This window comes from Macaca thibetana, chromosome 16 (assembly GCF_024542745.1).
Source record: "Macaca thibetana thibetana isolate TM-01 chromosome 16, ASM2454274v1, whole genome shotgun sequence".
Classification (NCBI taxonomy): domain Eukaryota; kingdom Metazoa; phylum Chordata; class Mammalia; order Primates; family Cercopithecidae; genus Macaca; species Macaca thibetana.
Window position 1 is genome coordinate 62,227,607 of NC_065593.1, and position 13,577 is coordinate 62,241,183.

A 13,577-nucleotide genomic window follows, 5' to 3' on the forward strand; every position below is an offset into this window, starting at 1 on the left:
CTGGCTTGCTGAGCAGAGAGGCCACAGCCTTATCCTCGACCTCCCAAACCAGCCTCCCCAGGCTGGCCTCAGGAGGTGAGTTGGGGACAGCAAGATTCCCCAGGTAATTCTGCTTTGGTCCAGAATTTTCAGACCCCTGAGACATGCGACTTTAGCAGCACGTCAGGTCCCAGGAGGTGGGTCCTGCAACCCCGTGGGCTGGGGAGCCCCAAGGGCTGACTCTGGGTGGGGTCCAGGGAGCCCTGAAGCCCCTGCTAGTGCTTCTCCCCCTGGAGGGGCCTCACCAGTTCTCGTTGTTGATGTGGTCCCCGAACCCTGGTGTGTCAATCACCGTCAGCTTCATTCGGACGCCTTTCTCCTCAATATCTGCACCGAGCCACGTGCACAGAGTCAGAGGGGAGGCGGAGGACCCTCACAGACACCCCACGCCTGACTGACCCAGGGGCAACCCCAGGTAGGCAGCAATGACAACCAAGGAGACACTGGGAAATTAATAGCCTTCCTCAGCCAGCTAGGGCACAGGCCGGTGACGGTGCCCCTGGGCATCCCTCACCCATGACTTTTGGTGGAAAACTCAGTTGTCTGCAGGGAGCTCGGTGTGACGGGGCCCACAGGGGTCCGCGACGCTGACCCCTCACAGCCAGAGCCCCAGACTCAACATGCCGGGGATGGTGGGCACAGCGAGTCCCTGTCTTGGGGACCTGGGATTGCCTGACTTGGGCACCCTCACCCAGCACCTGTGCTCCAGGAAGGCAGGAGCGTCCTGCACCCCCAGCCCGCCCCCAGCCATTGACCATGTGTAATGGACTTGACCCCCACCCCTGTGCTCCAGGAAGTCAGGGGCGTCCCGCACCCCCAGCCCGCCCCGGCCACTGACCGTGCGTGATGGACTTGACCCCCACCCCTGTGCTCCAGGAAGTCAGGGGCGTCCCGCACCCCCAGCCCGCCCCGGCCACTGACCGTGCGTGATGGACTTGATCTCGATGGTCTTTGGGATGCGCTCCTCCGAGGGGGGCTGCACTGACTTCCGGCTGATTTTGGATTTGAAGAGGGTGTTGATTAAGGTGGATTTACCCAAGCCGCTCTGCCCTGGGGAGAGGATGGGAGGCCGGTCAGGGGTCTCTCCAGAGAGGCCAGCAGGGTCTGCACGTGGGGCCCCTCCCACCCAGGCACGAGGCTCCCCAGCCTGAGATTCAGCAGTGTCTGGGCTACCGCCCGGCAATACCCCTGCCAAGCAGCACCCGCGGACTTCACCCTCGAGCCAGGTGTCCAGTGACTGTGTAAACCCACACAGCCGGGCTCTGGTGCCAGCACAACCCAGGCCACAGTCCTCTCCTGAGGTGAGCCAGGCCTGGGAGAGGAGGCATCTCTTGTGCCCCTTGTGCTTTCTGGGCAGGAGGTCTCCTGGTGGCTCAGATTTTAGACGGGACAGAGGCCAGGCTCACGGAGGAGCCCAGGGCTGCCTGGGGTGCACCAGGTGGCCGGGATTCCTGCAGTTCACCAGGGTGGTGGGAACCAAACCCAGGGCAGCCTCAGGTGTTCAAACTGCTCCTCCCTGACTGGCTGGGGACTGGGCAAGTCATCTGACCTCACCATGCCTCAGTTTCCTGAACTGCAAAATGGGATAAACAATCCTTTCCCCCGCGGAGCTGGTGTGAGCATCAGGCAGGCTCACGCACATCCCATGGGATCTGTGGGGCCATGTGCAGGGTGGTGCCACTCAAGGGACAGTGCCTGTGTGTGTGGACAGCCAGTCCACAGGTGACTGAGACAAACAAGGATGAGGAAGTGGCATTCACAGGCAACACAACACACACAGCTCACACACACACACACAATTCACACACACACGCACACACAATTCACACACACAACTCACGACACAAACACAACTCACCTCTCACACATACCTCACACACAACTTTCACAACACACACGAACAACTCACACATAACACACACACACACCCCTCCAGACTCGGTGCCCCATTGCTTTACCTGGCACAGAGCTGCCTTGGGTTAAGCTAGCAAGCACAAAAAAAAAAAAAAACGCCCTAGGCCAGGTGCGGTGGCTCACGCCTATAGTCCCAGCACTTTGGGAGGCTGAGGCAGGAGGATTGCTTAAGCCCAGGAGTTCAAGGCCAGCCTGGGCAACAGAGCGAGACCCTGTCTCTACATCAAAATGTTAACAATTAGCTAGGTGTAGTGGTGAGCACCTGTAGTCCCAGCTACAGAGAAGGCTGAAGTGGGAGAATTGCTTGAGCCTAGGAGTGCAGGGCTGCAGTGAGCTAGGATCATTGCCACTCCAGAGTGACAGAGTGAGACCCTGTCTCCTGGGCATGGTGGTGCATGCTTGAGGCATGAGAATCACTTGAACCTGGGAGGTGGAGGTTGCCGTGAGCCAAGATCATGCCACTGCACTCCAGCCTGGGCAACAGTGAGACCCTGTCTCAAAAAAACAAAACACCCTAAATTACATCGATGTTCTGACTTTGATAACACCTTTCTAGGAAAAGTGTGGACTCTCAGGAGGCCAAGGCTGGTGCTGAGAATCCCCAGCCTGAACTGTTTAGTAGCCCAAGGACGGACACTCCTTGCCCATCTCTCTCTGTCCACCAGGTTTGTGTCCTGGCCAAGCTCAGGTCAGGAGTTATGTCAATGTTCCAGCCACGACACCTTAGATCTAGAAGATGTCAACTGGGATACTTTAAAGTGTACCCCTTTATTATTGTTACTTTTATTATTATCATCACGATCATCACCCTCATCATCACCACCATCCCCATCAGCACCACTATCACAACACCATCACCACTACTACCATCATCCCATCACTCCCGTCATCATCACTACTTCTGTCACCCTCATCACCACCACCACTGTCATCAAATCACCACCACCAGCACCACCGTCATCCCCATCCCCCTCATCACTATCACCTCTACTATCACCATCACTACCATCATCCATATCAACACCACCACAACCACTACCATCACCACACCCATCACCACCATCACATCACACACATCACCACCACCATCCCACCATCACCATCACCCCATCACCACCACCATCCCACCATCACCATCACCCTGATCACCACCACCATATCACCACCACCACCATCCCACCATCACCATCACCATCATCCCCATCACCACCACCACCATCACCACCACCACATCACCCACATCACCATCATCCCCATCACCACCATCATCCCATCGTCACATCACCACTACCATCCCATCATCACCATCACCATCATCCCCATCACCACTATCACCACCACCATCCCACCATCACCATCACCATCACCATCATCCCCATCACCACCATCACCATCATCCCCATCACCACCATCCCATCATCACCATCACCACCACCACTATCATCACCCCCATCACCACCATCATCACATCACCACTACCATCCCACCATTACCACCATCACCATCATCACCATCATCACCATCACAACCACCATCACCCACATCACCACTACCATCCCATCATCACCATCACCATCATCACCCCCATCACCACCATCACCATCACTACCATCATCACCCACATCACAACCACCATCACCCACATCACCACCACCATCCCACCACTATCACCACTACCACCACCATCATCCCCCTCACCACCACCAACACTCACATCACCACTACCATTGCATCCCACCACTATCACCATCACTACTACCACCATCACCCCATCAACACCACCACCACCATCACAATCACCAATATCACCCACATCACCACTACCATCCCACCACTATCACCATCACCCCATCATCTCCACTATCACCATCACCCCATCACCACGACCATCATCATCACTGTCATTACCATCCCCATCATCCTTATCACCACCACCACCATCACAATCACCAATATCACCCACATCACCACTACCATCCCACCACTATCACCATCACCCCATCATCTCCACTATCACCATCACCCCATCACCACGACCATCATCATCACTGTCACTACCATCCCCATCATCCTTATCACCACCACCACCATCACCACTGCTGTAACTTCTTGAACAACCACAACCTGTCAGGGACCCTGCCTGGGGCCTGCTTGCTCAATCTCATTTTACAGGATGATCCCTTTTTATGGATGAGGAAGCCAAGGCTCACAGAGAAGCTGGGGGAAGACACACAAGTTTCACCCCACTGAGTTAGGACAAAGCTGGGATTCTCCCTGGGGTCTGTGGACCTACAAACAGGTGTCCCTCCACCTTGCCTGCATCTCTGCAGGTGGGCATGGCTGCTATGGGAGGGAGGAAGGAGGAGGGAAGAGGGAAGAGGGAGGAGGGAAGAGGGAGGAGGGAAGAGGGAGGAGGGAGGAGAGCAGAGCTGCCCCATGTCTTATTCTTTACTCAGCATCACCAGGAGGGAGTAACCTTGGGGGGAATCAGGACCACTGCTCTTCTCAGGGTTGAAAAGAGGCCTAGACAGGTGAAGGCCTCCTGGGCACCCTTCCCGGAGGGCAAGGCTGTTAGAGTGGCAGCCACAGGAGGCAGCAAGGGCTGCTGGGCTGCCTCTTCCTCTTCTTGGGGCCAAAGCTCTGGAAGAAGGCCTGTGCCATGGCTGGGACCCAGAGGTTCCCAGGTCCTTCTCACCCTGTCCCTGGCTAGGGAGCAGGGCAGTCCCTCCCCAGCCCACAGAGGTGAGTCCCAGCCTGGCCACTGCCTTTGGGCCTCTCCCCTCTCTTTCTCTCTAGCCGTCTTCCCGGGAGGCAGCCCTAAATTCTCAGGGTACAAGCATGTCCCCCACAACAGGCAGAGCAGGGTGGGGGCCACAGGAGGGGACCCCATACCTCCACCCTCCCTTGAAGCAGGCTGCCAGCTTCCAGGCAGCTGTGAGCACAGTGGGGCCGCGAGCAGCCAGGTCCCATGAGGCCACAGGAAGCAGAGAGGACACCAAGACCCCAGGGGAGCCAGGGCCCAGGTCAGTGCAGAAGAGGAAAGAAAGACATCGGGCTGGCAGGTGTGGGTTTGCACCCACAGAGCTGCGCAAGAAGGGCATGCACAGCTGGCATTAGTTAGAGAAACAGGCCTGGCCTGAAAGGTGCCCAGACACCTTACAGAAACCCCACAAGCTCACCTTTGTTGAGGGTGTGAGCTGGTGGGGGCACTTCCCCAGACCCCTCCCTGGACCCCATGGAGTGGGCAGAACACAGTTCTGGGAGTCAAAACGGTGGCTGCGGTTCTCTGCCCTGTGAGCTAAGGAACCTCAGCAGCCTTCCTTGCACCTCGTGTCTGCCTGGAAAACGGGACGCCCCCTTCACAGGGTCATTGTGAGGTTTGAATGGGACCTGGGGGGCTTTGGAAACAAGAGGCAGCCCACTGTAGATTCCAGCCCAGCCCCCTCACCCTGCCCAGGTCGTACTGATCGACGACCTCCCGTGGTGACCTCCAGTTCTCCAGGGCCACCGGGGGTGTTGAAGCCATGAGGCCGCAATTCCAGGGCAGGTGCTGAAGCTGGGCTGCTGGGGAGCCTCCAGCCAGGCTGCGGCGGGGAGCCTGGAGGGCCAGGCTGGAGCAACAGTGAGGGGACAGCTGCCACAGAAACTCTCTGCACAGGCTGATGTCATTGCTCAGAGGCAGTGACCGTTCATCAGGACCTGCTCCAGGCCGGCCTGGGCTCCCCAAAGTCATCTCAGGGGCCCTGCATGTGCAGGACAGGCCCCTCTGAGGAGCCGCTGGAGGCTGTGGGCTCCTCCCAGGCGCAGCACGCACACGCAATGTCACTGGCCATCTGTCCTTGAGGTCAGGGTTGCTGCCCTGTTTTACAGAAGGGAAGACCAAGCCCAAAGGCTTGTGAACCCGCCCTGGGGGCTGAGGCTGGTTTCTAGCATGGGTTGAGTGGCAGGCGGGGCGAGGACTCACCAACCACCATGATGTTGAACTCGAAGCCCTGCTTCATGGCCTTCCGGCGCATCTGCTCCAGGATGGAGTCAATCCCCACGTAGCCAAAGTCCACCGGGGCCTTCTCGTTCCGTGGTGCGGGCACCTGCTTGAGCCCGGCATCTCTGGGGGTGTCGGCCATGTCGCCAACGCAGCTAGGAGCCGTCTCAGTGGCTGGGGAAGGAAGAGCAGAGGAGTTAGAGCGAGACAGGGCCTCACACACAGGCACCTGCCAGGTGGATGTCACACCCAGCCTTGGATGGAGAAACTGAGGCTCAGAAAGGCGAAGCGACTTGCCCAGGAGACCCCTGAGAATTCCCCAGGGTGGATGCCCCTGGCCATGGTGTCCTCTAAAAAGCTACCATCCTGCAGCCATGCTGCCTCCCCAGCAAAGCTCCATCCCCAGACTCCCAAGGCCAGGCTTTTCCATCTCCTCTTCTAGGAGTTGTGCCAACCTGGGGGCCCCCTCCGCTCTAAGGCAGGGCTGACCCTAAACTCCTGTCTCTATACCCTGGAGGGCTGCTCAGACAAGGGTGTAGGGGGCTCTCCTCTCCCGGCCTCCACACGGCCTCCAGCCACCCAGGTGGACCTGGCCCTCTCCTTCACCTCCACTCAGATAAACCTGCTGCCACTCAAAGGCCTTAGAGGCCGACCCGGGAGCCAAGACGCAGGAGGGACAGTCTTGTAAGAAAGCGGGATAGAACCAGCGTCTGTCCCTGCCTCCCACGTCCCCATGGACGGGCTTGTAAGAAAGGGGAATAGAACCGGCGTCCGTCCCCGCCTCCCATGTCCCCATGGACGGTCTTGTAAGAAAGGGGGATAGAACCGGCATCCATCCCCGCCTCCCACGTCCCCATAGACGACGGTCTTGTAAGAAAGGGGGATAGAACCGGCATCCATCCCCGCCTCCCAGGTCCCCATCTTGTAAGAAAGGGGGATGGAACCAGCATCTGTCCCCACCTCCCATGTCTCCATGGATGGTCTTGCAAGAAAGGGGGATAGAACCAGCGTACGTCCCCATGGAGTTGTGTGTTCAATCCCATACCACGAGCCAGTAGTCCTGAGGGAAGGAAAAGTGCTGGGTGCAGGGCGGGTACCTGGGTGCAGAGCTGCCCCTGGGTGCATGGAGGGGAGGGGGCGCCCAGTCCACCTCTGCCTCCCCCTGGACTGACCCAGGCGGCCATCTTGTCTGCCTGGCCAGCACCCGCGGGCTGCACACCCACAGGCCAGGACCAAGTTTTACTCTCAGGTCTGTGGGGCACGTGGGGCTGAACTTCCCGAAATCACTCAAGCGTCTTCTGTCTGTAGGTCCCTTCGCCGGCCTTGCCTTGGCTGCTGTTAAGACTCCACACATGGGTCAGAGGCCTGGGGCTGGGGGCGGGCGCCCAGAAGGCACCTGCCAAAGACCTGGATCCTCCCACGCAGCGGAGTTCCAGGGGTTCCCAGGATGGGGCTGGTTCCCACCAGGGCTGGCTGGAGGGCACACGGGCCAGGTCCCAGCGCACCGCAGACTCGCCACACTCACTGGTGCATGCGCGTGGGTGCAGACAACTCGCTGGTCACAGAGGCGGTGCCTCCGCTAGTCCCCACAGGCAGGAGCTGCCCTTGGTGGCCCTCAGCTCCCAAGCAGGCTGGGCTGCTGCTGTTCTGGGCCCCCTCCCTGCTTGGGCCCTGCTCTGCCTGCCGGGAGACTTTCGCCCCATCCTGCCTCCCAAGGAGGATCTGGCCTCAGGCATCCTGCGCTAAGACAGGGACCACACAGCGTGCTCCCAGGCAGGGCCTCTCCTGCCAGCCCTCGGGGAGGGCAGTGGCTTTTCCCTGGGAAGGGTGGGCACCCACCAGGGACAGCCACAGGGGAGTGGAGCCGGCGTGGGAGCCAGGGCCACAGCGTGGGAGGCTGCAGGGGGCACATCCCCGGTGACGGGCAGGCGGCCCACGCCCACTCCTCACCCTGCCCAGAAGGCGGGAGGCAGGCTTCCAGGCCAGGAGGGGCCAGGGGAGACTTCAGTTCAACTGCCCTTCCACTTGCTGGGCAAGAACCGAACTCAAAAAATGCTCACTGAGCACCCCCACCTGGCTGCACCCCCGTCCCCAGATGCCTCCAGCCATCCCCCTCAGCCTATTTCACTGGAGCGGTCAGAGGGTGTCGGAGGGAGACTCCCCAGGCCTGAGGCATCAGAGGTGAGAGAGGAAAAGACTCTGGAAGCCAGAAACTGGGGCCTGGTTTATCCTCACAAGCACCTCCCTGTCTTCTCAGCCTCCACGGGGCGCAGGAATTCCTATCTTATGGAACAGGGGGAACAAAGGAACAATATCATTCCTTGTTGGGAACCGCCAAGGGGGTCCACACAGCTCCACTGCTGACAGCAATACCCCCAGGCAGACCTGGAGGCCAGATCTCCTCTTTCTGTGCCCCCACGTGCCCCGACCCCCAGGCCATGCAGCCTGGAAGCCTTTGGGGCTTTGCTCCTGCTTCTGCTCCCCTTTCAGAAATACTCTCCCCTGGGCTTTCAGAACCTTTAAATAAACAAAGACACAGCCTGCATCTGGCCCCGGACCATGTGGCTTCGGGGCCGCTTCCTGGAGCCAGACATGGGGCCTTGCCTTGCGGGGCAGCAGTTCAGCCCCGACCCACGTGACCGAAAATTGCTTCCATCTGCCTGTGGGTCTGAGAGTCATTTTGCCCGGGACTGAGACCAGCCCCTACCCACCCCCACCTCCCCCCAGCATCCTTCAACCCTCCCCAGCAAGGCCTGGGGGGAGGTGCTGCCCCCTGAACTCTCCTTCCTCGCCCCCAACGCCCCTGGGGCCCAGAGCGAGAGAGGGGCGGCCTCTGCTGCAGCTGGGCCCCTCCCCAGGCACCAGCACTCTGCAGAAAGTCAAACCAAACATCCTGCCCGCCAGGGGCCCTGCTTGAGAAATAATCATAAAACACCGCCGAGCCCCATCTTTGCCATTGACGTAGGGCAGTGGCTGGCCTTCTGCACAGGTGAGAGTCATTCCTGCGACCCCTCCCTCGACAGGCGGCCTTGCAGGCCCCAGCTGGCCCGCAGGCAGGCAGAGAGAGAGCAATGCCAAAGCCCGCCTCACTCTCCTACCTGGCCAGGTGAGCTCTGGGGTCTGCCTTCGGGAACCCCAAGTGGGAGAAGCAGACACCCCACACCCAGAGACACTTTTGTGAACTAAAACTTTGATTTCCACAGAAAGCCACCAGGGGCCTGGCCCCTGGACACCATGGTGCTCGGGCGGCTGGAAAGAATGGTAAAGACCAGCCACTCCATTGTCTGTGACCACGACACTGTCCAAGGCCTGCGCAGCTCAGCGTGGTAGCCGCTGGCCACGTGACTTTTCCTTTTAATTGCCATAACATTTACCACGGTCACTTTTTTGAAGTGTGCAGTCCAGTGGTGTTAAGTACATTCACAATGTTGTGTAACCAATCTCCAGAACTTTTTCATCTTGTAAAACAAACTGTCCTCATTAAACAACTCCCCAGCCCCATCCCCCGAGCCTCTGGCAAGCTCCATTCTGCTGTTTCTCTGAATCTGACTACTCTAGGGACCTCGTATAAGTGGATCCTACAGGGTTGCCTTTTTGTGACCAAATTATTTCACTTAGTGTAATACCCTAAAGGTTCACTCGTGCTGTCACAGGTATCACAACTTCCTCTTTATGGCTGAGTCAAATTCCTTGTATGTTCCACCCTTTATTTTTTTATTTATGTATTTAATTTTTTTTTTTTTCGAGACGGAGTCTCACTCTGTCGCCCAGGCTGGAGTGCAGTGGCGCGATCTCGGCTCACTGCAAGCTCCGCCTCCTGGGTTCACGCCATTCTCCTGCCTCAGCCTCCAGAGTAGCTGGGACTACAGGTGCCTGCCACCTCGCCCGGCTAGTTTTTTTGTATTTTTTAGTAGAGACGGCGTTTCCCCGTGTTAGCCAGGATGGTCTCAATCTCCTGACCTCGTGATCCGCCCGTCTCGGCCTCCCAAAGTGCTGGGATTACAGGCTTGAGCCACCGCACCCGGCCTATTTATTTATTTATTTATTTATTTTTGATCCGGAGTTTTGCTCTTGTTGTCCAGGCTGGAGTGCAATGGCGCAATCTCGGCTCACCGAAACCTCTGCCTCCCGGGTTCAAGCGATTCTCCTGCCTCAGCCTCCAGAGTAACTGGGATTACAGGCACGCGCCACCACGCCTGGCTAATTTTGTATTTTTAGTAGAGATGGGGTTTCTCCATGTTGGTCAGGCTGGTCTCGAACTCCTGACCTCAGATGATCCACCTGCCTCGGCCTCCCAAAGTGCTGGGATTATAGGCATGGGCCACCGCACCCAGCCTGCTCTACTTTTGATCTCTCCATTCATTTGACCACAGGCATGCGGGTTGTTTCTACCCATTGGCTACTGTGAACAGAGCCGCTATGAATGTGGGTGTACAAATACCTCTAGCTCTTTAAGACGCTGTGCATTCTCTTGAATCCATACCCAGAAGTGGAATTATGGGATGGTATGGTGGTTCTTGTTTTAGTTTTTTGAGGAATTGCCACAACGCGTTCACAAGGGACTTCTGAGCACTGGACACTGAGCTAGTCCAACTGAGGAAGGGAATTTTTATTTATTTTTATTTAAATTTAAATAGCCACATTTCATAAACGGCAACTATACTGGATGGTACAGAATTCCAGTCCAACCTACTCTTTACTAATGAGAAACTGAGGTCCACAGAGTGATTTTTTTCCTGAAATGCCACTATAAGTGGCCAGGCCAGCACAAGGCCTTCACTGAATTTGACTACCCTGAAATTTCACATTCCTGCTTGTGATATGTGGTTAACACCTGTGTCCCCTCCATAGACCGTGGGCTCCAGCACGACGGCAGCTGCCCCGTTGGGATCCCCACTGCACTTCCAGGCCTCGCCCTGCTACCAACACGGGTGTGCAAGGATCTATCTGGGTCCCTGCTTTCCATTCTTTCGGGTATCCAGACTAATTATCACCACTACCCACGTTGACTCTCAGAAAGGTTCTGATTTGGACAGTAACTGACAGGTCACCCCACAGTCAAAGCAAAATGCAGAGCTTCCCTCCTGGCTCCACGGCTGAGAGTCAGGGGCCTGGGGCTCTGGTTCTGGTTCTGGTTTCAAATGACCTTTTCCAAGTCTCTCCACCCTGGGAAACAGGCCAGCACCTCCTGACCTCCCTCCCAGCTCCTGCTCTGCGAGCTCCCGGGTGCCCAAGGCTGTGGCTTGCTCAGTGATATCCCAGCTCCTAGTGCAGCCCCTGGGTAGCACAACACACCCGCTACAGAAATAACTAACACATCCGCCAACAGATGCATGGAGGAACCCACCGTGGTGAGTCCGCACAGTGGACTATGACTCAGCCATAAAAAGGCACGAGCATGCTCCAACAGAGATGAACTCTGAAAACATTCCAACTGCAAGAAACCAAGCACAAAAGGTCACATCTTTTATGGTTCTATTTATATGAAACGTTCAGAGTAAGTACATCTATAGGGACAAAGAGCAGACTGGTGACTTCCAGGGGCTGGGGGAAGGGGAGTGACTGTGTAACGAGGATGGCGTTTCCTTTTGGGGTGAGGAAAACATTCTGGAATTAGAGGTGATGCTTATAGAAGGCTGTGAAAAAATGCCACTCAACTGTGCTTTCTGAATCGGCGGATGGTGTAATATGGAAATTATATCCCCATGAGGAAGGGAGAGGAAAGGAAAGAAGGGAGGGAGGGAGGGGAAAGGAAGGAGGGAAGGAAGGAAAAAAGGGAGGGGAGGAGGGAGGGAGGGAAGGAGGGAAAGAAGGCAGTCATTTCTAGTGGAGATGGACTGAAGAGTCCAGTGGGTGCAACAAACCGCCATGGCACATGTATTCCTATGTAACAAACCTGCGCGTTCTGCACGTGTATCCCAGAACGTAAAGTAAAATAAAATAAAGAGTCCAATGTTTTCCACAAGTGCCCAGGAGCCAGCTTTACAGCTCAGAGGACAGTTGAGGCCCAGATGCCAACACTTAGGCCTGAGTTCCTCAAGTTGGTGTTGCCAGACTGTGCCCCAGACAAGCCCCCCATCAGACAAGCCCCCCATCTTCTTGCAGCAAGGACGTTTCTGGGGTGGCAGCCAGCCAGAGGTGTGAGGTGGCAGGAGACCTTGACGGTTTCTCTGCAGGTTCCCATTGTGAACCCAGGCCTTGAGCCAGGGCCCCTCTGCCATTCACTGGCACTGGTGGCAGTGGGTCACTGGTCCTGTGATGGGGACTGCCCCTACATCTGCCCATCTTGGGGACCAGCTCCCTCCTCCCCGCCGGCATCCACTGGGCCATCTTTTCTCCAGAGCTGCGGGTGGGTCTAAGGCAGGGATGAAAGGGCTGTAATCCACTCAGCCTTGAGCCAGCACCCTCTGCCAATGTCTGCGCTTGGTGACAAGCGCAGGGGCCTGCCAAGGATGAGGGAATCGGATCACTGTCTGTGGCTGGGATGGGGGCTGTAGGATATCTGGCTGGGAGACACTGCCCAGAGAGGAGGCAGCTATTGGATGTGGCACAATTTAGAGGCACTCACATTCATCACAGCCCCAGGGCTGACCTTGGCCCACCTGGCCCGGTGCCGAGGGAGAGGCTTGACACAGCAGGCTTGCAAAGCCCAACTTGGAAACCAAGACCCAGGGGCCGCCCTTCTCTGCCCACCCCTCCCTGTGTGTCACGCTGCCTGGTCTACGACCCAGAAATGTCCACACACGTCCCATCAGCCTTGCTGGCCAAATGCAGAGATGGTGTCGCTGGGGCAAGGGACCCTGAGCCACGGCCCAATGCTGTTCCCAGCTTCAGGGGACAGCCACCTGGTACCCATGTCACAGCCGGGCCTGCACCCCAGGACAAAGCTCTGAAGTCAAGTCAATGCCATTCCCATCTTCCCCAAATCCAACCCACGCCTGGCTCTCAGAGCATGGACTGAAATGGCCACATCCCCACACACCTCGTCAGTCACTGCCAATGGTGGCCAAGCTGAATGCAAAGTCATCCTCCTCCTGCCCACGGAGGCCTGTGAAGCCACTGACCAGGCCACAGCAGTGGAGCCAGTGGCACTCACCACACCCCGTCAGCCTTCCAGGCCCGTGTCCAGGAGAAAGCTGCCGGCAACTGCAGCTGGTGCCCTTGCCCTGGGGAACACTTCCTTGCCTCCATCCACCCCGGCCCAGCGTGGGCCCAGCACTCTCCTTACTTTGCCTCATAACACCACACACAGGAGCAGCCTCAAGCTGCCCTCCCTCTACAGGCTCCCCGGAATCCAGACCCTGGGGCCACCACTCCTGCGGCAGCCCTACCGCCACCTGCAGGCCTTCCCAGAACCCTTGAGCTCCTGGAGGACTTCAGGTCCTATCAATTAACAGATGCTCCCTGTCCCCCACAAAGGGGCTTCTTAAAGGTGAGTGAGTCCCTGATGCAGGCAATGCTAGGGGGACAGGGTCCAGCCAGGGCTGCTCCCTCTTCCTCTCCTACCTCCCTGGGTGCCTGCAAAGTCCTTCAGATCCCTGCTGAATCCTGGGGAAGCCCTGCCTCGCAACCAGGGCTTACCTTCCCTGCTCCCACACAGAGCCTGCCCTCTGCGTCCAGGCAGTCTCCCCACAATGGTAAC

General features: G+C 57.5%; 3 protein-coding genes across 14 annotated transcripts in view; 2 read left to right on the plus strand and 1 right to left on the minus strand.

Annotated features, from left to right (window-relative positions):
- MXRA7 (matrix remodeling associated 7) overlaps positions 1–13,577 on the plus strand; it is a 1,130,960-nt gene that overhangs the window by 339,266 nt on the left and 778,117 nt on the right. The window lies entirely within an intron of this gene.
- JMJD6 (jumonji domain containing 6, arginine demethylase and lysine hydroxylase) overlaps positions 1–13,577 on the plus strand; it is a 1,042,475-nt gene that overhangs the window by 289,541 nt on the left and 739,357 nt on the right. The window lies entirely within an intron of this gene.
- Positions 1–13,577, minus strand: part of SEPTIN9 (septin 9) — a 214,791-nt gene that overhangs the window by 11,210 nt on the left and 190,004 nt on the right. For all 11 annotated transcript variants that reach the window (XM_050764269.1, XM_050764271.1, XM_050764270.1 and 8 more), the window contains 3 exons: positions 5,918–6,109; positions 961–1,089; positions 285–366 (listed from right to left, as the gene is read on the minus strand). In XM_050764269.1, the coding sequence (XP_050620226.1) occupies positions 285–366; positions 961–1,089; positions 5,918–6,109 (403 nt within the window). The remainder of the gene's footprint in view (positions 1–284; positions 367–960; positions 1,090–5,917; positions 6,110–13,577) is intronic.